This window comes from Chlamydotis macqueenii, chromosome 1, assembly GCF_036417535.1.
Source record: "Chlamydotis macqueenii isolate bChlMac1 chromosome 1, bChlMac1.mat, whole genome shotgun sequence".
NCBI lineage: Eukaryota > Metazoa > Chordata > Aves > Otidiformes > Otididae > Chlamydotis > Chlamydotis macqueenii.
In genome coordinates this window covers 170,378,259-170,401,773 of record NC_141556.1, presented here as the reverse complement: position 1 = coordinate 170,401,773, position 23,515 = coordinate 170,378,259, and the positions used below count along the sequence as shown (strand labels likewise).

The 23,515-nt window shown below is 35.5% G+C and overlaps 1 protein-coding gene across 16 annotated transcripts in view; it reads right to left on the bottom strand.

Annotated features, from left to right (window-relative positions):
• The window catches only part of MYCBP2 (MYC binding protein 2), a 197,799-nt gene that overhangs the window by 80,855 nt on the left and 93,429 nt on the right, over nucleotides 1-23,515 (bottom strand). For 15 of the 16 annotated variants that reach the window (XM_086771604.1, XM_086771620.1, XM_086771629.1 and 12 more), the window contains 15 exons: nucleotides 22,741-23,015; nucleotides 21,582-21,803; nucleotides 19,695-19,886; nucleotides 18,338-18,544; nucleotides 17,752-17,883; nucleotides 17,033-17,211; nucleotides 14,055-14,197; nucleotides 13,141-13,241; nucleotides 11,742-11,960; nucleotides 9,977-10,202; nucleotides 9,514-9,632; nucleotides 7,624-7,711; nucleotides 2,605-2,657; nucleotides 1,146-1,318; nucleotides 656-800 (listed from right to left, as the gene is read on the bottom strand). In XM_086771604.1, the coding sequence (XP_086627730.1) occupies nucleotides 656-800; nucleotides 1,146-1,318; nucleotides 2,605-2,657; nucleotides 7,624-7,711; nucleotides 9,514-9,632; nucleotides 9,977-10,202; nucleotides 11,742-11,960; nucleotides 13,141-13,241; nucleotides 14,055-14,197; nucleotides 17,033-17,211; nucleotides 17,752-17,883; nucleotides 18,338-18,544; nucleotides 19,695-19,886; nucleotides 21,582-21,803; nucleotides 22,741-23,015 (2,474 nt within the window). The remainder of the gene's footprint in view (nucleotides 1-655; nucleotides 801-1,145; nucleotides 1,319-2,604; nucleotides 2,658-7,623; nucleotides 7,712-9,513; nucleotides 9,633-9,976; nucleotides 10,203-11,741; nucleotides 11,961-13,140; nucleotides 13,242-14,054; nucleotides 14,198-17,032; nucleotides 17,212-17,751; nucleotides 17,884-18,337; nucleotides 18,545-19,694; nucleotides 19,887-21,581; nucleotides 21,804-22,740; nucleotides 23,016-23,515) is intronic. The other variant, XM_086771612.1, reaches the window with a different exon arrangement.

The window sequence follows — 23,515 nt, the reverse complement described above, 5'->3', positions numbered from 1 at the left end:
GCTACTTCCAATCAAGCAGCCAACTTTTACACATATTCCATAGGTTTTACTCCAAAGCCTGTAAGGGCCTTCTAATTCTACCTGAGGCTGTAAAAAGAAAAACAAAAGGAAAAAAAAAAAGAAAAAAGAAAAAAAGAAGAATAATAATAAAAAAATAGGGGGAAAAAAAAAAGAAAAAATATAGGGGGGGTAGGGAAAGAGATTACAGGAACTTCTAAATATTAGAAACAGAAAAGGAGGATGTGCTGTTCTAGTCTAAAATAAAGCGACTATAAAATGAACCATCACTGTTCTTCTGACTCTTTTTTCCATCGCATTTATTCAGTTTAAAATTTGTAATACACTTTCCTGGCTTACAAGTTAAAAAATGGATTCTTGTCATCTTACACATCACCATCAAACATTGCCTAAAACCGATTATTTCCACAACTACACACGTATACCTCATTACAAAGAAACTATAAATTACATGAAATGGTGTTGGCGTAGTACAGAATCTGATAGTTTTGTAGATTTAGAGGTGAGAAAGTCTGACTACACTGAATCTACAAATGCCACTTTCTGCCCTATACAGGAGTATTCTGTAGAATATCTACAATAAATACTAAAAGAAGGCATGATGAAGCATAAAAACAGCCAAGATGACAATAATTACCTTCATATTAGGAACATGAACAACATCCCCATACTGGTCTTTTGTTTGTACTGTAATAACAGTTGGCCAACCACATCGAATGTCATCCTTATTCAAAATCAGTGATGTTTTCTGAGGATCAGCATATGAATCTGGCTGAAGCCACCTACAGCAAAGAAAAACTTAATACTAAAATCTCTTACAGGCCCCCCAAAAGATAAATTCTTACTCTGTACAAATATGACTTGCAGCTAAGAAAGGATGAAGAAGGTCTGAATAATACTTAAATATTTCTACCTAACATCATAATAGAAACTATATGGTCAAATAGTTTTACTTCACTAATACTTGATGTAGCTATTAAAGTTGTACAGCTAAATGTACAGACAAGCAATATTGCACAGGTTTTGAAATTTAACACACAAATAAACATTTTCTATTTTGTTGCAAAACTTAGCATATTAAAACTATAAAACAACAGGTTTATTCATGCAGCACAGAAACTTTTTACCTTGCAAGTCGTCCACCACTTGATCCTGCTACACAGGCAATGAAATCCTCCAGAAATGACTGCTCATTGCTTTGTACCTGCAGTGGAAGACTTCCTTCAAGAGCTTCCAAAATGGTTGGTGAGTGAGATAATGCCAAGCCTTTCCCAAGAATGCCGGAGTGAGATTTGCACACCTTTTTTTTTTTTTTTTTTTTCCAGGAGTTGGAGTGGAGATGAAAGGATGGAAACAAAAAAGTTATTTAGTATCTTACACATATAGACTTTCCCATAATATGACACAATTGGCACAGACATTTTGGGCAATGAAAACCATTCAAGTAGGAGAATAGTGGATAAACTTTGCTCCGATGAAGACTTAAAAGTCAGTTCACCCTCTAAAACAATAATCTATCTCAAATGAGATTAAATGAGCTTGATTTGAGAGAGAATTTCCAGAAGAAAGAAAAAAGTGACATGAACTTCCACGTTAGAAGTATCTTAAACTGCTGAATTGTGACCAGGAGAAGAAAGAAGCAAGTCATTCTGAAAATGTGACTAATGAGCATATTTCAAAGGAAAATAAAAGGCTAGAGATATAACTTACAGAAAGGCAGATCTCTTAAGAAAGAGATACAGTAAAAGAAATCCCTCCTTTGCAGGAAGGGAAGGAACATGGAAAGATGCATAAAATATTTAACAGACAGGACTAAAAGTGAAAATGAATCCATTACTCGCATGCACACTCCTAGCTCATGTTTTGAATTAGAACACACTGGGTCCCAAAAGAGACCGCTGAAAAAAAATATTTCTTTCAAGGAACATCTGATTCCTCCTAGAGAGTTTCTGTTTACTGTTCTGTCATCTAAGGCCCATGCAATGGTGTCCTAGTACAGCATTGACATGTTTTTCCAGCAAGTACTGTGACAACTAAATTTCAAAACAATTGCCCTGATGATAATTAGGAGAGAGAGAATGTGAAAATTCCTTTTTCACTGTGCATCATCTGCTAGGGGCTATAATCAGGGAGGTACTGACCAGCATTAGCTCCCATCACAACAAATAAAATACATCATCAATCCAGAACAACTGCTATCATATTATTTCAGACTTGATAAATGTTACTGTTCACTGAAAAAGTGTTTTGTTTTTTTTTTCTGCAATTACAAAGATATATGCAGAATTAATTTTGGTAACATCTAAAATTTGTTAAATCATGCAGTCTAAGCCAGACACCTACATATTTTGAAATACATTTGGTCATCTAACTTCCTATGCATTTTTTCTAAGCAGATTTATTTTAACAAAGAGATTTAATGTAATAATTAAACTTCTGTAAGAGTTTCTTAAATTGTTTCATAACAAGGCAGATTCCCTCCTGTTACAAAAGCCTTACAAATTATTTTCTTCCACAGCTGTCAAAAAGTTTCAATGCAATGATGTGCTGAAGTCTATTGCAATGGAAAAAAAGGCAGCGGTATACCTGTAAGGCAGCCTCTTCAAGAATCTCAAGATCTTCTTCAAATTCACTACCTGCTGTAAAAACGGAACTTATTTTCACAAAAAAACCCCTTATTTTTCATAACAATCATATTAACATTTATCTACATATGATGGAATGCAAAATTAAATTCTGTTTAGTGAAGACTTTTATATTACAAAATTTAAGTTCGCAAGATGATGTGTAACATTTTTCAACCAGCAGTCGAAAGATTAACATTTTCAAGTAACATATTAAACATGCAATACTGTGTAGTTCCGTGCACAAGCAAATAAAAAAATATATGTTACGTAAAACAAAAATTTGGTACTTGTCTTCTTATCTCCAAGACAGTATGTATGGCAAATCTTTGGATATGACTAGACACTTTCAGAAAAAGATGCTGGGAAGTCGAGATGGTTTCTGGGAAGCAGTATTTATGAGTATCCACCAGCTGCTCCCTTTTAAGAGCCTACCCTAGTAACAGTATTTGAAAACCTGATAAAGTCTGCACAATTTTGTAAATTATCATTCCTCCTAAAACATAAAACTCAAATACATTCTATTATATAAGATTTCTTTCTCACAAATGCAACTCAAAAGTCTGATTCCAGGGTGACCAGAATTGCCAAACACAGTCTTTTAACAGAAACATAAAACATATAAGGTTACCATATTTCTACCCACTCTCAAAAACATGTCAGGCAATTCTACTAGTAGAAAGTGAGAAAGAGAAATGAGAAGAATCAAATCCTAAGGCATTTTTTAAATTCAAAGAAATTAAGATATATAAAACCTCTGCTTTCAGAAGTAACTGCTACGGAATTCAAAACAAGTAAGTGTTCTGGTTTTGTTAGTGAGGGGGGGCCTAAGGTGGTAGCTTCTGTAGGAAACTGCTGGAAGTCGCTCCCCTTTGTTCAGTGGACTCGGCCGGGCCTAGGGCGGACCTGCTGCTGGCCAAGGCCGAGCCAATTGGTAGCAGAATGTCCCGTGATAACGCCTCTGCGATAACGTATTTAAGTAGGGGAAAACAGGGAAAAGAGGAGGAGAAGATGTGACGCAGCTGAGCGGGGGGCAGAGAGGGGGAGGCGCGAGCCTCATGGGCCTTGCAGGCCTCACCCTCTGGCCTCCCGCCGGGCAGCCGACTGGGCCCAACTCGGCCCGGCCTGGCTGCAAGAAGTGGAGAGGAGATGAGAAGTGAATAAGATGTAAAAAGGATCCTGAGAGACGTCTGCCAGCCTGTTGTGAGGAACGGCTGCAGACGCCAAGGTCAGTGAAGAAGAAGGGGGAGGAGTAATATGGCTCCTGGCCAAGATTCCTCTGCAACTCGTGGTGAAGACCATGGTGGAGCGGGTTGTCCCCCTGCAGCCCATGGAGGTCCACGGAGGGGCAGAGATCCACCTGCAGCCCATGGAGGACCCCACGCCGGAGCAGGTGGATGCCTGAAGGAGGCTGTGGCCCGTGGAGGGCCCGCTGGGACAGCTGTTCTAGAGGGACTGCACCCCGTGGAAGAGATGACCCACGCCGGAGCAGTTTCACGAAGGACTGTGGCCCGTGGGAGGGACCCCACGCTGGAGCAGAGGAGGAATGCGAGGAGTTCTTCCCCCAACGATGATACAGTGGCGTAAAACAACGCGTGATGAACTGACCGCGACCCCCATTCCCTTTTCCCGCCCCGTGCCGCTCGGGAGGGGAAGGTAGTAGAGATAATGTTAAGCCCAGGAAGAGGGAGGGGTGGGGGGAGGTTATCTTGTTCCCTGTCTCATTCTCCTTCTAATTTTAGAAATAAATGAATAGTTTTCCCCAAGTCGAGTCTGTTTTGCCCGTGACGGTAACTTTAAGGATTTCTCCCCGTCCTTATCTCAAACCTTGAGCTGTTTTTTTTCTTATATCATCTCCTCCTATTCTCTTGGAGGGTGGGGGGAGCGAGAGACAGACTGCGTAGTCTGGTCCCGATCGGGGCTGAACTACGACAGTAAGTAATAATGTTAAGTACACCAATCAATTCAACATTGTTGCTTAAGTTAGATCACGGCCACAGACCAGATTTGTCTCTTGGGAAAAAGTGTGTTAAATTTGATTCTTGGAGGACCAGCAAGGAGGAATTGTGACCTTTTGAACATAGTAACTCAAATAGTATTTGAGTATACTTTCAAAGACAAAGTTCTAATACATGGTGAAGGAATTACTGTCTGGTCCATCTTCCTTTGGAGTAAAAAGGCTGAAGACTTTTTTATGTCCTTTCAAAATATTTTTTTTTCCTAATGGTCCTAGACAAATAGTTATACAAGTATTTGGCTACTTATATATAGAATATACCAACTATAAAATTATTATAAAGCAAGGTCTTTGTGAAGGGCAACCTCCTTAAAGTCAATAAACCAAGACAAATCATGCAAATAAAGCTGAAGATGGAAAGGTCCTACAAGGATACCAGTAACAACTAGTAACTCTGATTTGAAGTCAGTTCAATTGTCCTATTTACCTTGACAGAAAGCTTCCAGATAAGCTTTTTTGTTTGTTTGTGGTTTTTTTTACTCCTATGATACCCTTTGCACAACCTTCCACAAATACATATGGTAAGAATTTTCAACCACGTTTCCTATTTCCTTTTATTAAAATTCTGCCACATTCATTAAGTTGTTTATTATTGTCTTCATTAAAATCACGAGGTTTTAAGAGCACTTAGTTCGAGATTCAGAGGTCTAAAGAGTATCTGGGAAATGAAGCAGGATTTACTTCACCCACTTTTGGGCAGTGAAGCATGAGAGAATGAGTTCAGACTTAGGTATTAAAACATATCTTTATAGCAAACAGAGGAGAAACAGGCTCCTCCTTTAGGTGATTTAATTTCATTTTTTGTACATTTCATGTTAGGGTGACATGAACCATGCCCACATTAACTCTAAAAGAAAGTTAGAGCTACCAGCTTAGACCTAGACGTCTAACTTCCAAATGTCAAAGTTCAGACACTGTAAGTTAAGTTGCTAGTTCTTTGCTGGAGTGAGTCTTTTTCTTAGGTTACTTTCTTTAGCCTGTATATATCCATGCATGGAAAAAAACGTAAAATTGTATAAATTAGAAAATAAAGTATGAAAAGTCTAACACAAAGGGCTGCCTTGTGTATATGCATTAAAAGACAGTCTTTTATATGATTATATAGGCTTTTCTTAAAGGACACTCCATTCCACAAATAAGATCATTCTGCTCTGCAGATGAGCAGCGGCAGTAAAACAGGATTTTTAAGACATCGTTCACTTGCAGCAAAATGTAGAAGATACATATTCTACAATACAGGAAAAGTATTCTGATACTAAGTCATTTAAATGTTGCTGTAGAAAAGAAAATTTTTCTTCTTTTCCTACCACTGTGTTTTTCTGAGACACCAAGCAAAATACTTAAACAAAGCAAAATAAAAGACAATCATAGTCTTAAAAAGTGATTTACATCTGCAAACACTACAACTGCTCCCTGTATTCATCAGTTTTGTTTATTCACAGGGCCCAGTGGTCCAGCAGAGAATCAATACACACTTACAATACCTGTTTGTCATTTGCTTTGTAATCTTAACAGCAACACTAACAGACTTGGCTGAAGTCCTTGAGTTGGTGTCAGGTAAACAGTCATATAAATCAATTGTAATTATGTCAGTAATTAGGAAACCCTTTACACACAATGCACCTATCCCTCCTCTCTTGTAGATCACACACAACCACTTTTATAGGTGGCCCAGACTGTATAGGTAACTTAACTGTACGTTTTATTTCTAATTCCTTCTATCTGAAAGCATATAAAGCAAGTTCATGTAGCATCTATTTTCCCTTCTTCTTTTATACATTCAAAATTAGAAAAAAAAACGAAAAACCCCTCGAGAGAGAAGTATGAAGTATTATAAAACTTGGGAAATTAAGTTAGAAGCATTTCAATTTCACCTTTTTTTTTTTTTTTTTTTTTTGCATAGAACAGCAGGATAAATGGGGGCTAGGGAAGTAAAAAAAAAAAAAAAAAAAAACCACCAAAAAACCCTAATGATTTAGAGTGGCTGTTTGGAGGACAAAAGAGGGAACTACTTAAACTATAGAATTGCCTGCACTTTTGAGAGAGAAATATAGATACACCAGTGCAATTAAGGTGCCTATTTACAATATAAAATAAGAAATTTGCACATTCAAATACACAAGCAAAAAAATATTGGGTTAAAAAGTTCAAATTAGGTTTTGTGGTTATAACTGCACACTGATCAATGCCTTTCTGCTCATTAATACACACTTCCAGTCTCATTAACAGTATCTGAGCTTTTAATTTGTGTTGCTAAATTAAAATGATCAAAAATATAGTCCATTATAGATCATGAGCCTTTTTTTCCTACACACTAATGTTAATTAGGAGAAATGCACACAGAATATCGCTGCATCATCAGAAAGTTCTAATTCAACCTCCATATCCATTAATTTTCATAAACTCATCTTTTTCCTTACATTCTAAATCGCATTTGGGTTACTGTAAACTTTTATTTGCTGCATCTATTGTAAAAGTAGGTATTCTTTCTGTAATTGCAAAAGTAAGACTACAGCAGAAATATTTTAGGCTATAAGGTCTACAGATGCAATGGCCACTTTCAATTTTAAAGAAATAATTTTAAATTTTGCAATTCAATGCTGCAGGTATTTTTCATTCAGAGTGGTGTGCTGGGAGAAAACAGTGAAAGAGAAATACAAATAAGATACCTGCACTTTTGTGAAGTACGAGGACACAGCTTGTACACTGATACACTACCTGTGGATGGGGTGAGTTGGTTCAGATTCAAATGACCATGTTTCCCTCCTCCCCATACACATATGAAGGGAATAGCGTAAGCAGAAAACACTACCACTTTATTAGTTTGTTTTATTAACTCAGTTTTAAGAATCAATTTTGTATGATCATCTCTAACTGAAAGCAACATTAAGACTTAAAGGTAGTATTTATTCAGAAAACTCGAAACGATGAAATAACAAAGTATGTTCTTTAAGTAGCACTTACCAATAGGAAGTGCTAGATCTTTCTTCATTAAAGCTGCGGCACATGATCCTCCTAAATTTGCCAATTCTTTCTCCAGTTGAATAATACCCTTGAAATTGAAACAAATTTTAAAACAAAAATAGTATTTCAGAAAATAGGACAATGAATATGTTTCCCTGACACTGCTTTATCCTAAGAAATATCAACTGTGTGTTCCAGTTTGATGTTTCTCAGTGATATTCTTCCTACAAAACAGCTAGATCGTCATGCTTTGCTGTGACATGGGCCAGAGTACCAAATTTTTACAACAATTTAAACTCAGTAAGCATATTAATAAAGTGGGTTACCATGCTTCTGGTATCCTAGTAAGAACATCTGAAAATGATAATTGTCTTTGGTCTGTAATGTTAAAGAGAAAGGGAACTTCCTAATACAAAAAAATCTACCGATAAGTATTCAGATTGCAAAGTAATGCCTCTTCTAAGCTGTACATACATACATACCACACAAGCTCACATTCCCATCTTGTTTAAAGGTAGTACTGTTCATAACTTTTTTCCCCCTCTTCCCTTTCTCTAGCTGCAGAAGCAAGGATGGGAAAAAGATTCCATATTTTCCCTTTCTCCATTATATATGGCAGGAGATGTCCTTGACAGCTTGTCCCTTTTATTTGTCCTGGAAAGTTATTTTTTTCCCATTGACACTGTTGTTACATGGAATGAGAAGACTCCCCCTCGCCCCTAGACTCGTCACTGAAAATACATGAGAGTGTCTCTATCAGTATCTTTCAACTCTGTTCACAAGAAAAAAAAAAAAATTAAAAAAAAAATAAAAAAAGAACAAACTGTTTTCAAATACATGGGGGAGAGGAGGCTGGATGAAAGGAATGGGGGGAGAGCAGTATTGCTAAGGAGGTTGTAGCTATCTGAAACCATAAAGAAATGCGTTTGATATTTTTCCTTCAACTTGTCCCAGCTATATGCAGGCACAACCTCTCCAACTTTGCTCACAAAAAGGTGTTGACACCAATTTTAATTAAAAAAAAAAAATCTATAGGTGGTTCAGCACACCTCTGAGAGATGCCTCTCATGGAGGGGAAAAAACAAAACAAAACAAAACAACAAAACAACACCAAAAAAAAGTGGAGGAGACAGAAAATCTCCATCTGACGGATTTTCTTAGCTGACTTACCAAAAACTGTCAATATATAAAATAGGTAAAAATCCTTCTTTTGGAAAGAGTCTCCAGAATCTGTAAACCTAGATTTGCCTTGTATTCTCCGACTGAATACAAGGCAGACTGCAAAATCTCCAAAACACATTTTTAACTAAACTCATAATGAAATGCATCTTTAGGACTCAAAACAGAAGGTTCTGAAATAGCAAGCAAACAAAGATGTGAAATGCAGATCAACACACTGGACAGCTCCTTGCTGTGTGAACACCCCTTATGCAGAAGGCAGTTTTTGCATAATTTTTTCTAGATTTAATAATGACCAAGAAAAAGCCTTCCTTTTCATTCATCAAAGCATAAATCTACCATTTTTGCAAAAATCCTAAGCTAAAAAAAGGCTAATAGTTCAACTACACCTGATTCCTTGATGCACTTGCTCACGCTCAATGACACCTTTAAGTTCTTGCAGCGACTTCCCTACCCATGTACACCATATAATACAATAGTTGGGTAATGGTACCAGAAGCTTGTCCTTTGGAAGGCGAGAGAATCAGATGTGCAAAAATTAATCCCACTGACTTCAATTAGGTCTTACTGATACTTTATTCCTTTAGGTTAGAGAAAACACAGTGGCCACCAGAGCATACGCTTCTTTTTCTACCAGTGGTATGAAGTTGTCATCTCAAAGTACTCAAAAGAACAAGAACAGCAATTGTAGCCATTTCACTTCTCCCTTACCTCATCAGATCCTGGACTAAATTCATATCCAATTGCATAACATTTGAAACCATAAAAAGAAGCTTTTTCATCTTTCACGTAGTCTGACGCAGTCTCCAGAGAAAAAAGAGCTTCGTTTCCTTGTAGGAAGTAAAAGGATACATAAAATAAATTAAATAACAATGTTAATATTTCTCCTCTTTTGTGTGTTTCTTCTAGATAAGCATATATGAAACCTAGGTTTTATATGTAAAATATAAAGTAAAACCATGAATAACATGCAGATCAATACTTCACACAAGAAACTCAATATTAACATAATCAACTGATGTACGACCAATGCCTCATAATAAACTCCTAACAGCTTGGATGAAGACACTTTTTCAACTTTGTTTTCTAAGATAATTTTGCTGAAAAATCAAACTTTCTTTCATTATTTCAGTAACTCACAGTACTAGAAATTATCACAGTATGTATTTATTACCTGGCAATACTAATACCATGGTAGGCCATCCTGAAGATCCAGAGAATTTTTTCAGTTCTATCCATGAATTAAGGTTTTCATGAACAGAAGCATATTTTGGTCCAAATCCCAGGCTCTGTGCAATTCTGACAGGAATTAGTAAACGAAGAACATCCTCAGATTGAGCAGTGCCACACTGAGTGTCAAACTCTATTGTTATCCACCTGACACACTCAGGAAAAGTCACCTGAAACAAAACAATAGTCCAATTATGTGCAAGTTCTGGGGGTTGTATTTTTTTTTCATTTTCTGGTGTTTTTTTTTGTTTTTGTTTTGATTTGTTTTGGTTTTTTTTTGTTTTTTTGTTTGTTTGTTTGTTTTGTTTGTTGGCTTGTTTTTTTACATTTAATACTTCATTTCAATTTGCTTTAAACCCTTCAGGCTATAAAAGTGATTCAATTACTTAATTCTGTACAGTTCTTTTGATAAGCTTTAGATTAACATTGACCTAATTTATTCTTTGAAATCCAGATACATCTGAAATGCTTAACACCTTACTGAATTATAATCATGTATTATAACTTATGTTCAGATTAAGTATTTGCACACATCATACCATTTGTGATTGTTTTTAAGAACTCTGCTCAGGATCATTAAACAAAACCACCACAGACAACTACTACCAACCTTTAACTCTCAAATATCTTTTTAAATGCGAACCTTCACAAACACATTCAGCACTTGTTTTGTGCAATTCTAGAAAAGCTTACAGCAGTTGAATCATACTTGTGAATATGGCTTGCAGTAGGATAGCACATAGCAACAGAAATTCAAAAGCTGTAACAACTAAGCTTTAAAGGTGCAGATCAGCTCCATAAACTTTTAGAACAATAATAAGCATCATTGCTTCAGGGAGATCATATGATAACTACCTTTTCTGCAATGAATGCCTTGCTTTCTCACAGGACAAGCGAGAGGAATAGAGTAATAGTAAATAATGACCTCCACCAGCTCTTGATTCCAGGTTTGCTACCTCTGGGTATTTACATTCATGGAATCAATGCAACTGCAGAACTGAAACACGGGATTTCTCTCTCAGGCAGGTAATTTATGCCTCAGCCCTTTACTTGGCTAGAAAAAAAACACCCTTTCTCTACTGATGTTGAGGAAAATCTAGTTTTATTGCAATAGCCATCCATGTAAGATGGAATGAATCTTACTGAGAGTGACTTAGCACAGTTAAAAGGACTTCAGAGACTTCTGCAATGCCAAATCACGGTCTGAGTGTAAATAATTAATGAAGAAATTAAATTGGCAGGTCAGCAATAGCCAGCAGAGGTAACCCTACACTATAATGCATATTGATTTAATTAGAACTGACACCAGTTATTTTTACAAAGCATTGTTTTAGCATTAGGTAAGAAAGATTAGGTAAGATTAGGTAAGATACAATTAGATAATGTATCCATAAAGAATTACAACTTCTGCAGTCGGTACATTCAGAACAAAGCAACTGCGCATGACAGTAGGAAAATCTAAGATTGAGCAAATTTAGGGACTTACAGTAGACACCTGCATTAGGGGGTTAAAACTACACTAGTTTCCGCTATACTTATTGGACAAGCAGAGGCTTCTCCAGAAAGCCGTACAGGAATAATATAGGAAACTGTCTCCTATATTAGACAACAGTGATTATCATCCATAGCAACAATTTTTCAGATAGTAAATGCTGATGAAACAAAACCCATGTGCCAAAAGCACATGTGCGCTTAGAAACGGTGCTTACCTTATAGTGTGTAACACTAGCGGGTTTATAGGGATGCTCACTTTCTACAACAGCATAGTGATTGGAGGTAGTACAAGCTGAAAGCCCTTGTTCTGGCTGGTTTCCAGTAGTGCTGTCTGTGGACTGATTTGGGTTAAAAGCCGGAGGGGCGTATTTCTGATTCAGAACTGCCACAGAAGGAAGTAACTGTTGTACTAGGCCAAAGACCTCAACAGCAACCTGTAACATCACACCACACACAATGAATATTACTTAGGACTGGGTGAAAACAATACTCAAACTGACATTTCTCTATAATGGTTGTTTTGGATATTGTCAGAAATTGTACTACTACAATTCATTCAGTCATTTTCCAGTTCTGCATCTATACAATCTCAACAGAAAAAGGATCACTACATTAATCTCAAATACTCCTCTTGGAGACCTGCCAAAACTGAAACATAAACCTGTAGGCAACTGTGATACCTTCATTAAAACACCTTCTCTAATGCTAAAAAGCCGTAATGTTAACAAACGATAAGCATGACTTGAGAGAAATCAAGTACCATGCCAAAGTCATAGTCCAGTTATACTTTTTTTTATAATAACACTGTTTTTTTCAAATAGTCAACATTTTAATGCACATAGTGTTTTCTGTAATCTGACATTTTCAAACGAGAGGAACACTTGTGAAGTAAAACACTTGGTTCTAAATTTCAGTTAAGCACAGTAACAAGGTAACTAAAATTTGAAACTATTTTTAATGAAATGAATCTGCTAGATTTTAAGTGGTCAGTCCTCTTTCCTCTCCCTTTAAAGAGAAGTTAGAAGAGAGCGTAGCGTTCATTGAAAAGCAATAAAAGGCAATAGTGTCTGCTAGCTAAGTATCAATGATGTTTGTAAATGTAATAATAGATTTCAAGAGTGTTCCAGACCAGACAAATGGAAGAATGCTCTGCCACTGAAAAGTAAGGATATTTTTATTTATAGCTGACATCTTTCCATCTCTAAATTTGACAGAAATAATCTTGATGAGCAACTGCCACTGCTTTGGATATTTATTGTAAAAATAGGATTTACATAATACAAAAAACATTTCATCCCACCAGTATTCATCAGTGAGGCATAAATGCAGATCCTTCTAACCTTTTGCCTTTTTCCTGCTGTTAATGCCTGTGATCTTTCCCTCTGCTTCTTTAATATGGTTTGTTTTTTTTTTTTTAAACATTTTCGATTTAAGTTTTAAGAAGTCATATGTTTTTAAAATTCTTGACTCTTGGAAAACTCAAGAGTCACATTGTCAAATATAAACCACTAATTCATAAAATCTTAAGAAATCAAGATGTTCAGATTTTCAGAGTAACCTTTTCCTTGTATAGAATTCTTAAACTTCTTCAGTAATTTCTGTTGAGGAGCCTACCTTGGGAATAGCTGCTGCTACTGGTCCTATGTAGGCTATTATGAGGGGAAGCAGCATTGAAAACAGACTGGAAGAGCTGAGTAGTTCTGGAATGTCTTCAGCTAAACAAAGATAATTACAACATAGGCATTATTAGTAAACGTATCACAGTTTGAAACATATCTTATTTTTCTGGTTTACTTCTTATGAGTTAAGCTTCTGGTTTCTACACTAGATTTTACTTGAAATTATTTTCATTACCAAGACATTGTCAAATTGTAAGCCTGCAAAGTCCACCTGAGATAAACATGCCATTATATACAGTTCTCTGTTAAAAATGTCTTTCTCTTCGTAGATAATTTTATTGCATTCTTTGAGATTTTGTGAAGCTTTGTTCGTACTTTTTATGGTATAAAAGCCATTACAACAAACTCGTCCCGGCCCTCCAAATGAATTTCTATAGCACCATGCAATATTCTGGACAATTTGACTAGAATGGCTGAAGACGGTAGCTTAAAATCATTCTATTTTAAGGCCAATGTCTACACTGCTCAAAAAATGGATGTTTAAATGCTTATAAACGCATTACATTCACCAGTCTTCCTGATTATCACCACTGTGCAAAACATGCAATAAAACGTGGAGCTGTCCCATCATAGCATATCTTCTGGAAGTAAAGACTCTTACCAGCTTTATTACGATACTTGCTAAGTTGATGAGCAAATTTATACAAGGTATCTGCCCGTGACATCTCTAGTGCAACTCAATGACCTAGAAAGTTACTCACACTTTGATACCTACAATAATGACAAGTTAGAAGAATATTCTTTGGAAAGCAAAAGAGAAAAATCACTATTTTTGTATCACTGATACTCTACTATTATCTCTTGCCAGCGAAGAAAGAAGTTTTGAAAATTCAGTTTTAAAAGCCTTACCATCTACAGCAAGAGCCCTGTGCAACAAGTCTTTGGCTGCTCGGACAACAGCACTCACGACAGAAAGAGCTCTGCTGCAATTTTTATCTTCTTCATTAGCTTTGTTCAAAAGCTGTGATTGCAGATCTCCATCATACTCACTCCTGGATGGTGGATTAAGTTAAAGTAAGTTCACAAAATACAAAAGTATATTAAAAAAATCATGACTGACTGATTTTTGGCATAGAATAACTAAAACAATTATTTTACGATAAAGCCATAAAGGAAACAAAGAAACCACAGAGGATATTTTGGAGGCAATGCCTCAGTGTTAGACCTTTTCAATAATTTTATTTTTATTTGGCAGAAAATAGGAAAAGCATGTTTCTGAAATGTTTATATTTCTTTTGAGTAGATGCCTTTCAAACCATAGAAATATATTAATTGCTATGCTCTTCCAAGCCCACCTGTCTTGATAAAAATAGAGTAATACCAAATGTATCACAGAAATTAGTAAAACACTTTCAATGGATATTCCTGCAGTATCATAACAGGGAAAAAGATTTCTCCTCCCTGTTCTAAAGACTAATTTTGGTTTTGAAATACAATCTTAGGCTTATCCTTACAAATAGCTATTTCTTTTAAATTCACTCTGTATGTCGAATTAGGTTCTCCAAAACAACATTCTGCACAAAACTATTTCAGTAAGCATCTAAAAAATCTGATTTGATTTGCTTTTTCAAAGCAGTCAAATGATAACTATAAACTAATTCAGGCCCTCAATATGATACCAATTCAGACAACCAAAATCACTTAGTCAACATGAAAAGAAAACCAAAAGAGAATGAGAAATTTTGCTCATGTTTGTCCAGAAAGATTTGATTTTTCAAGACATCATTCCAGAACATTAAGATTCCAGGACTGGCACCTCAGAATGCTCAAAAACTTTACTTGGAACAGTTCAGTGCACAACAAGGACACCTATCTTTCTCTATGACTTAAATTAATCACTCTACCAAAAAGATATTTTTTTTTCTCACGTGTCCTAGAATTGTAGTTTTGCTGTCAGCCTCAAGTGCTGGGTGCAATTCCAACCAACTGGGTACAGTGCCAACAAATCCTTCCAAAGCATTTCTAATCCAAATTGTGTTAACACGCTTCTTTTGGTATAGCCTTTCTTGGCATTTGCATAAGCTATTTGTATTTGAGCATCCTTCAAACAAAATCGAGTGTGAATCTTACAAGCTCTATGCTATAATAGCTGACTGAACAATTGTTCCTTTACTGTAGACAAATCAAAACCTCATTATATATTAAACCAAGAATCCTCAAACAAAGTCTGTAACTATTAGTCATCCATTAGATAATATTAAGGTTTCTGTTGTCCAAAGCAACCTTCAAAATACACTGTGATTACAGGCAGCAGTCTGCAAGTTTTCCAAACAAAACTTATTTTTTTCTGTAACAGTTCTGTGTTGTGCCTTTATGGTCCTTCAAAAGCTTCTTAGAATTTTATCACAACTGAAACAAAAAAAAAAAATCCCTGAGACTGTTCTGATCTGAAGACAGCACGTTGGTGTCTTTTTTTTTTTGCCATAGGTTAGCTTGTCATTAAGTTAGAATGCTTTGAAGCTTCCATTTACTGAATTATGTCCTTTGCTTTTATGAAATAAAATAAAAAAATATTTCTCCTTTATAGCTTCTTTTGCTTATATAAAAGCAGAAATTCTGTGAGTGGGAATAAATGTTTTTCCTACCTTCTTTCCTCCTTTTTACCTAATATAATTATGACACTTAATAATTACGATACTTCATAATAAAATTTCATCATAAATTCCCAAATGCTGGAGGAATTCCCTAATCACAGATGTCCAAGATTCTGGAAGACTAAATCAATTAAGTGTCATGATATGCACGATTGTAATTCCATTCTTCAATGGAGTAAAGAGTAAAGAGACTACCCTGTATCTTCAAATACACTATTATTTTGCTGGCAACTTACTTTCTTCATATTTCAGGTCCTTTAAAACTTTAAGAGCAACACGTTCTTGTGATTGTAGTCCAAAATATGTGATTTGTTGTAGCATTACTTAATTTACCCTCTTAATCTTTTATTAAGTATATCTCATACACAATTAAATATCAAAGTAAATTACTATTCCTTCCTGCTTTTACTGCTTAGATCTACCACTGATCAGCCTTTTACCACAAAAATTAAGATCTGAGTAAAACTTGTGACACTTTTTTTTTCTGTACAGATAATGGTAGTAATTCATATATTCAGGTCCTGCCACACTTTAAAATGTCTTCATGTGTGTAAGGGTAAGCACCTCAAAAATGAATGCAATGCTTTCTGCAGAAGTATTACCCTAAGTGAATTCCTACTATCATCTTGAAAGGCTAAAATAAAGGTTCCCTATAAAGAGCAATCAGATGTTTCTGTTGATTTCCTTTGGGCAGTTGCAATTTCTCTTTTTATACCTTTGAATTCTACAGTAATAGAGGAGATAGTTCCTAGATAAACAGACCTTGCTTTACTAATTGATGCAACTCTTTCTGGCAAGAGGAAGGAACTGAATGAAATCAGAAAGATAAACATTCCAGTGAGTAGCCTCTCAAAAATCTCTTAGATTACAGAAAAAACAGGGGTTGAACTAGTGCATCTTACCAGCCCCTCATATTACAGCTTTAAAGTAGTAGACAATGGACCTTGTAAGAGAGGTCAACGATCAAACTTTTTGCCAAGTCAAGAAAAAGAGAACCTAAAACAAGACCAGAAGAGGCACTAGTACAACTGGTACCCCAAAACTTCTCTTCACTAAATAACTCAAGTCTGAAACTACACTGGAAGAACACAATACTTCTGTTAAAGAAGCTCTTTCCTCAAATACACTCCAGATGTATTTATTTCTGTTAGTTCTCAAAACCAGATGCAGTATAATAGCACTACGATGGTTTTATTCACTTTTCTTAGAAACAGATAATGACAACACACGAACCTGTAATAAAGAATCTGTGGAATTTGTCCTCGTGTTTGGTTTGTGCCATTACTGCTCAGACTACATGTACTAAAAGTAAATGTTACACCATCTGGACACTGAACTGTGGTCATTCCTCCATCTCCATTGGCAGTCCGGCTTCCATAATTCCTCAAACGAACTGCGTATTTCACATTTTCCTTTAAAAGTAGAATTAAAAATAGTACACATTAAAAACCAAGTATGTAAGGTAGGCTTCATTGTATTACAAAAGCTATTATATTACATTAATACTGGAGAGTCTGAAAAGTTCTTCAAAGCACTATACAAATGAAATTAACTGAAAAAGATCCAGCATTTAACAAAAGTTAAAGCTGTTCCGTGTTCTCAAACTCTGGACCATAACTGAGTAATATACTACTTCTAATTACTTGAAGAGTGACCAGGTACCCCAGAAAATGAGCTCCCAAATTGCACACAAAAAAGTTGCACATTCCAGACTATTCTAAATTACTAAGCAATTACAATCTATATTATGCTGTTACACAAATTAAGATTTGATTTCTTTTTGCTGCCAGTATTTGAACTTTTCAGTTATAGGTGAAACTGAGATTTCATAAAGCAAACGTGTCAACTTGTAAATTTGTACAGGAAAAAAACCAAATCTACATTGAACATTCTGATTTTTGTTGTCTAAAGAAGTCATATGAAGCCTACAGATGCACAGTGCTTTTATTTACCTTCAGTGGCACAACTTTGTCAAGTCTGATTTCAGCTATGTCACTGGGAGAATCATCTGTGGTGTAAGTTCCTTTAACCAACTCTAATGATGTCCATCTATGAGAATGAGTTGAATCTCCAGTATGATCACTCTGATTCAAAGAAACAAAGCCACTTTTATACATTTCTAACATAAATAAATTACACACTCACACAATTATGCAAGTCATGTTTTCTTGCATGAATTGTTACACATAGGATTACAAATAGAACAAAGGTGAAAAACCTGTTCAGAGTCAACAGTGAAGCCTTTTGGCTTAAAAGGAAATTATTGACTAGAGAGGTTTATTTCCCATAGCAACCTATGGTTGCCCTTCCGAAGAGATTAGAACAGTCACTTTAAAGTGAACAACTGGGTGCAAAAGAACAGAGATGTGTCATCATTACAAGAACACAGTGCAGTTTTATGCTTCTTTTAAGAGATTAATCCGAAAGCACAGAAAACTGTATTGTTTGTAGAACATTACAATACTACATTGTAAAACATATAATGAAAAACTCTGAGGTTACTTTTGTTCAAATTTTTTTTTCAAATGCATTACTTACATCATCAACTAATACTTCCAGCTCATACTCATGAATTCCCCCTCCACCATACACAGAAAATCCTACTACAACTACACCAGGCTTGTCGACAGAGAAACATATTGCATCGGGGGATCCATTCCCAGTATTCCAGCTTCTTCCCTGACTTGTTTTAGTGAATCGGTTTGGAGTGGACTTGACAGAATGGAGAGAGTTCAGCCCATCAGCCTGTAGAAAGTTAAATACAAGTAACAGAATAAGTTAATGGCTAAACACTAGATAACTTCTAATAAACTTCAGTGAATTAAATTACTAGATTTTCAACTGGGTAAATTTTAACAGTCAACTGATAAAACATAGAAGATGTCAACAGTGGGTCTTATATTCAATACTGGCTAAGAAAAAAGAAAATGTAATTTCTGGTAATCAGGAGTTAAGCAAGAGTAATTAGGAATCTGATTCCCAACTTTTTCAAGTATTTAGATATGTATTTCATAGGATGACTTAGCATAAAAGATAGCTTAACTGTGCTTCAAGAAGAAAAGTTACATATTTCTGCCTCAGCTAAGACCAAGATCAGAGGAAAGACACAGATCTTATGAAACAGCAAAATCATCTTTAATCAAGGTGTTATCAAAAGTTAGGTTCTTTCAGTGAAAAAAAAATCTGCTGATAGTATGCAGACTGTGACGTGCCTTTAATAAAATCAAAAAAGTTTCAATCATTTAATGACATTATAGTGTCATAAGAGAGACCTTCTATGATTATGAATCTCTGGATTTTAAGAAGTTGAACTCAGTATCACTCTCAATTTTTAATACAAAGTAAATAAACTTGAAGAAAACTCTAATGAAGCCTTGTAAAAATATAATATATATATTACATAGCATTGAAAAGATAAAGGAAGAGATGTGTAAGGAATATTTTACCTACCAAGGAGGAAGACACAATGCATAAACAAAACACACTACAAATTCTGACAATCAACAGCAGCTAGGGTTAGAATTCACAAGACACCCATAATACCATCAGAGGCATAGAGATGCTCAGGGATGTGGCACTGCCTCCAATGAGCACCAAACAAATATAGTTGAAGTAGATACATGCAGAGATATGTTGCAAATAGAAAAGTACTAAACCAAAACTGCCATTTTTTTAAACAATTCACAATATTCTTCAGCCCTAATGAAATAGCTAATTATCAACAGCATTTCCCTAATACAGTGTATGCACATTTTTGAAACTATGCTAAAGCTACTGAGAATTCCAGCATCTATGAAAGATCTGCATACCTATACAATTGCTGTCGCAGCCTGAATCACATTTCGTAATATACTTGTCCTGAAAAACTTCTAGGAGTGATTTAGAGAAGCTTTACCTCAGATCCTAATGCTGATGCTGTAAGCTCACTCACGATACTAGCAAGTAATCCACAGGTATTAGAAACCAAATGTGAAGAGAAAAGTTCATTTTCTCGTCTAAGGCTGTTCCGGACGGGTAAAACAACAATGACCAACATCTTTTCCAAGACTTCCCGAAAGCTTGTCATCCCCGAAACATTTTCTTCACTCTGCATTATAAAAAGAAAAATGACAAGTTACATTGTTCTTTCCTTAAAAAACAACCAACCAAACAAAAACCACCAAAGAAATCACGTTGCTTTTCACATATTATAAGCATTAGGTAACCGAAAAATCAGTGGCTTCTTAAAAACATCTAGAGGGTAAAAAAAATAAATTTTCAAAGCTACCATAATATGAATTCCTTTATCAAAAAAAAGATTAATATTCTTAATTTCCAGAATGATGTGGTGTCAGCTTTGCTTATTGTGTTGGAAAGATATAAGGGTGTCCTTCTCAGGAGGGAGCTTTTCTTATAGCTCTCCTTGTCATACTATTTATAAGCATACGTTAGAATACAACAGATAGATAGCTACCTATGGAACTCTTCATATAACTGTCGTCTTCACTGTCTAAAAAGAAACACAGAAGCTTTTTGGCTTCAATGTTAGCAAAGAGCACTCTTCTGTGCAAACAGGAAATATGAAACCATGGGATGGGAAGCTTATAAAAAACAGTTATTCTTTACTGAATTAAGACTGTGAAACACATCTAAGCTTAGCACATACTGTGTCTTCTACCTAGCAGTGACACCCACTGTTCTTCACAACTGTTATCCATATTGAAGTCGTTCCAAAGAAGGAAAAATAAAATAAACTCTAACAGAAATCAAAGGTTTTTCTTTCTCACTGTTTTGCCTCCAAAAATATCCTAGCAGCGAACGGACAGCAAACAAAATCAGGTCAAGCAAACTTCTACAGATACCTGTACAGAATCTTTACTATCTTTAGTGGTTAAGAGGCAGCTGTATCCAAGACAGAAATATTACATTTGCATTTAATAGCTTTTGGTCATTTTTTCCTTCATCAACTTGTACAGATGCTTTCTAAGTCTGTGAAAACTTTTAGTATAACAATGGCCTGCAGGAAGATATTCCACTGCTTAACTGCATATTCTACGAAGTGCAGCTACCTTCTGAACTTGCCTTTTGCAAAGGTCTCTGGTTGCTCAGAAGATTTGGTATTGAAGACTCAACAATTATCTTTTATTTACTTTTCATACATAATTCACTATTTCATAAGACCTTACCCCTCTTGTCTTCTAAAGCAAAGAATACTATTTAGTAGTTGCATATCATCTTTACCCTTTTCAATCCTGTAAATCTACTGTGGAATAATAGAACTGCAAAAATACAGTGTTCAAGAGCTGCTAGGAAATTATTTAATAATCTTTGACAGAACTATGTGAACTGGGCTTCCCTTGTGCACCAGCTTGTTGACTCCTTTAAAAACTCCAGTTTGAGACACGACTTTTTCTTACCAAAGCGGTGTTAACTCTTCCTCAAAACACTGAATCTATCTACACGTTCATTCTTGTGATCATGTGTAAAAGCTGAAAAATCGCTGCAGAAAACACTGTGCAACAGAAGACAGCTCTACACTGTATTTCTGTCAACTTAATATTCCAAAATAAAATAAGCATATGTTTTTGCTCAGACATTCTCCAAGACAAGAAAACAAGAAATAATTGGAATGTTCTAGACCAATAGATGAAAACAGGTAAAATAATGTTTCTGAAACAAGCCTTTTAGAAAGAAAACTCATGCAAATTCAGCTACATCCTTAAAGAGTTAAAACCTCAACTTCCATGACTGTTTTTTGTTGCAAAGTAAAACAAGTGGTTACATGTTTAGAATATATCCTAACCTGGCTAAGTTTTTCCATGTGTGCAACCAAAAGAGGAAAACGATGGGCCAGAGTTGAGTCATTCTCAGTGCTGACTTGTTTGACCATCGATCGCAGCAATGCCTCTCCATCATAAGCAATCGGGAAGATAGAGGTCAGTTTTACTGAAGTATGGCAGAGAGCAGACATAACAGCAGCAAGAAGCCGGCTACTGGAGGTTTTGAAGTTTGCTTCCTGGATGTCCTACAAATGTAAAAAGAAATTAATAGAATGGCACTGTTGCATCCAACGTAAATAAGGGAGAAACTACTTTTGAAAAGGACTTTCTAGTTTTATAGTAGTTACAACAATAATTTAGACAAAGAATTTCATATACTGTTAGTTTTCCTGTGAATTTTACATTATCTTCTCTCACGAGTTTCCATTTAGATCTTTCAAACTGGAGTAATTAATATTTGTTGGTTGACATGTTTTAAAATAATAAACTCATTTTAAATTACTTTTGAAATTACGGCACCCTTTGAAGACAAAGTACTTAGAATTAATAACTGAATTACAATAATGTATTAAAGAATTGATTGTTCCTTGGATTTTTATATGCTAAGTGAATTTTCATTCAAAGAAGTAAATTGCTTACATCTCATTGCAATCAACGCAAGCAAGCAACTACACTGTTTAGACGGAAGATGCTCATTCACAACAAGTAAGATACGTAGAAAAAAGTTGTTGATTACAGAATAATATTGCCAGCTTCTCATGTACTTTGCTGAATCAGAGCACCACTGTAACATTTAATAATGAGAAATTACTCAAGTATTACCAATGAGTATAAAAAAATGTTATCTGTATGCTCCTAAGCAACATGCAGCAAGAGTAATCACATATAAGGCATGGTCTCAACACTGGAAAAACAGGTGCTGACACAAATTTTCTTCACTGTCCCACAGAGAATCTTACTGCTAAGGGAGGCAGAAGTTCCTAGCTGTTTTTGAACTTGGACACTTTAAAAAAACCCAAACAAAAAAAAAAAAAACAACCCCACCCAAAACCACAGTAGAACTCACGTTGCAAACCAAGATAAACACGAAAAAAGCAATAAAGGTTTTAAATACCGCTTGGCTTCTCTTTGAGCAAAAGGGCAAGCTAAGCTGTAATATTTACTTGTGCCATTTTAAGGTACCTGGTCCAAACAATTCAGCAAGTCACAAAGACACGCCCACTGGAGAGCCGGTGTTGGATAAAATGAATGAAAGCAAGCTGTGAATGTATTATGGCATTCCTGAAGAACAGCTTCTAAAAGACTGAGGGGCTGACTAAGATATCCTTGTGGATCGTTGTCCAACTTCACCATGCAATGATCAACTCCTTCAGATAGAATTTTTCTCAGCAAGGTCCTCGTTTTTCCAATGCAATCCGCTAGTTTGCTGGTTTCTTCTACAACTGCCTTAGTGGTAGCTAGAAGGTTACACAAAGAGGAGTGTTAAATGTACAATAAATGAAACATTTTAATATTAAAACACACATTTTACATGCAAATAAACCAACCAGAATTTAGTAACATTGATGAATCTATATTCATAGTAGTTTATTTCAAAAGGAAAACAGCAAAGGGTGTTAAACTATATCGAAGAAACCTGAACATCAGAAGCTTCCAGTTTTTCATAACATAGGCTGCATTTTAATATGAATGTTGTCAAACTACAGGCATAAAAAACAGATAATGTCTTTCAAATTTAAATTGTGCTCACCACCAAAGCAGCTACTATGTACAAAAATGAGAAAAAAGAAGATATGAGTAATTCAAAAGAACTCAACTGTCAAGCCAAACAAGAAATTAACTTTAAAATACACACATAAACTACAGTGTAAACATGTGGTGTTGGAAATCTGGTTATGCAGATAATTGCAAATATCCCGTTTCTGACAGCAAGTCTCTGAATTGCTCCAATAAAACC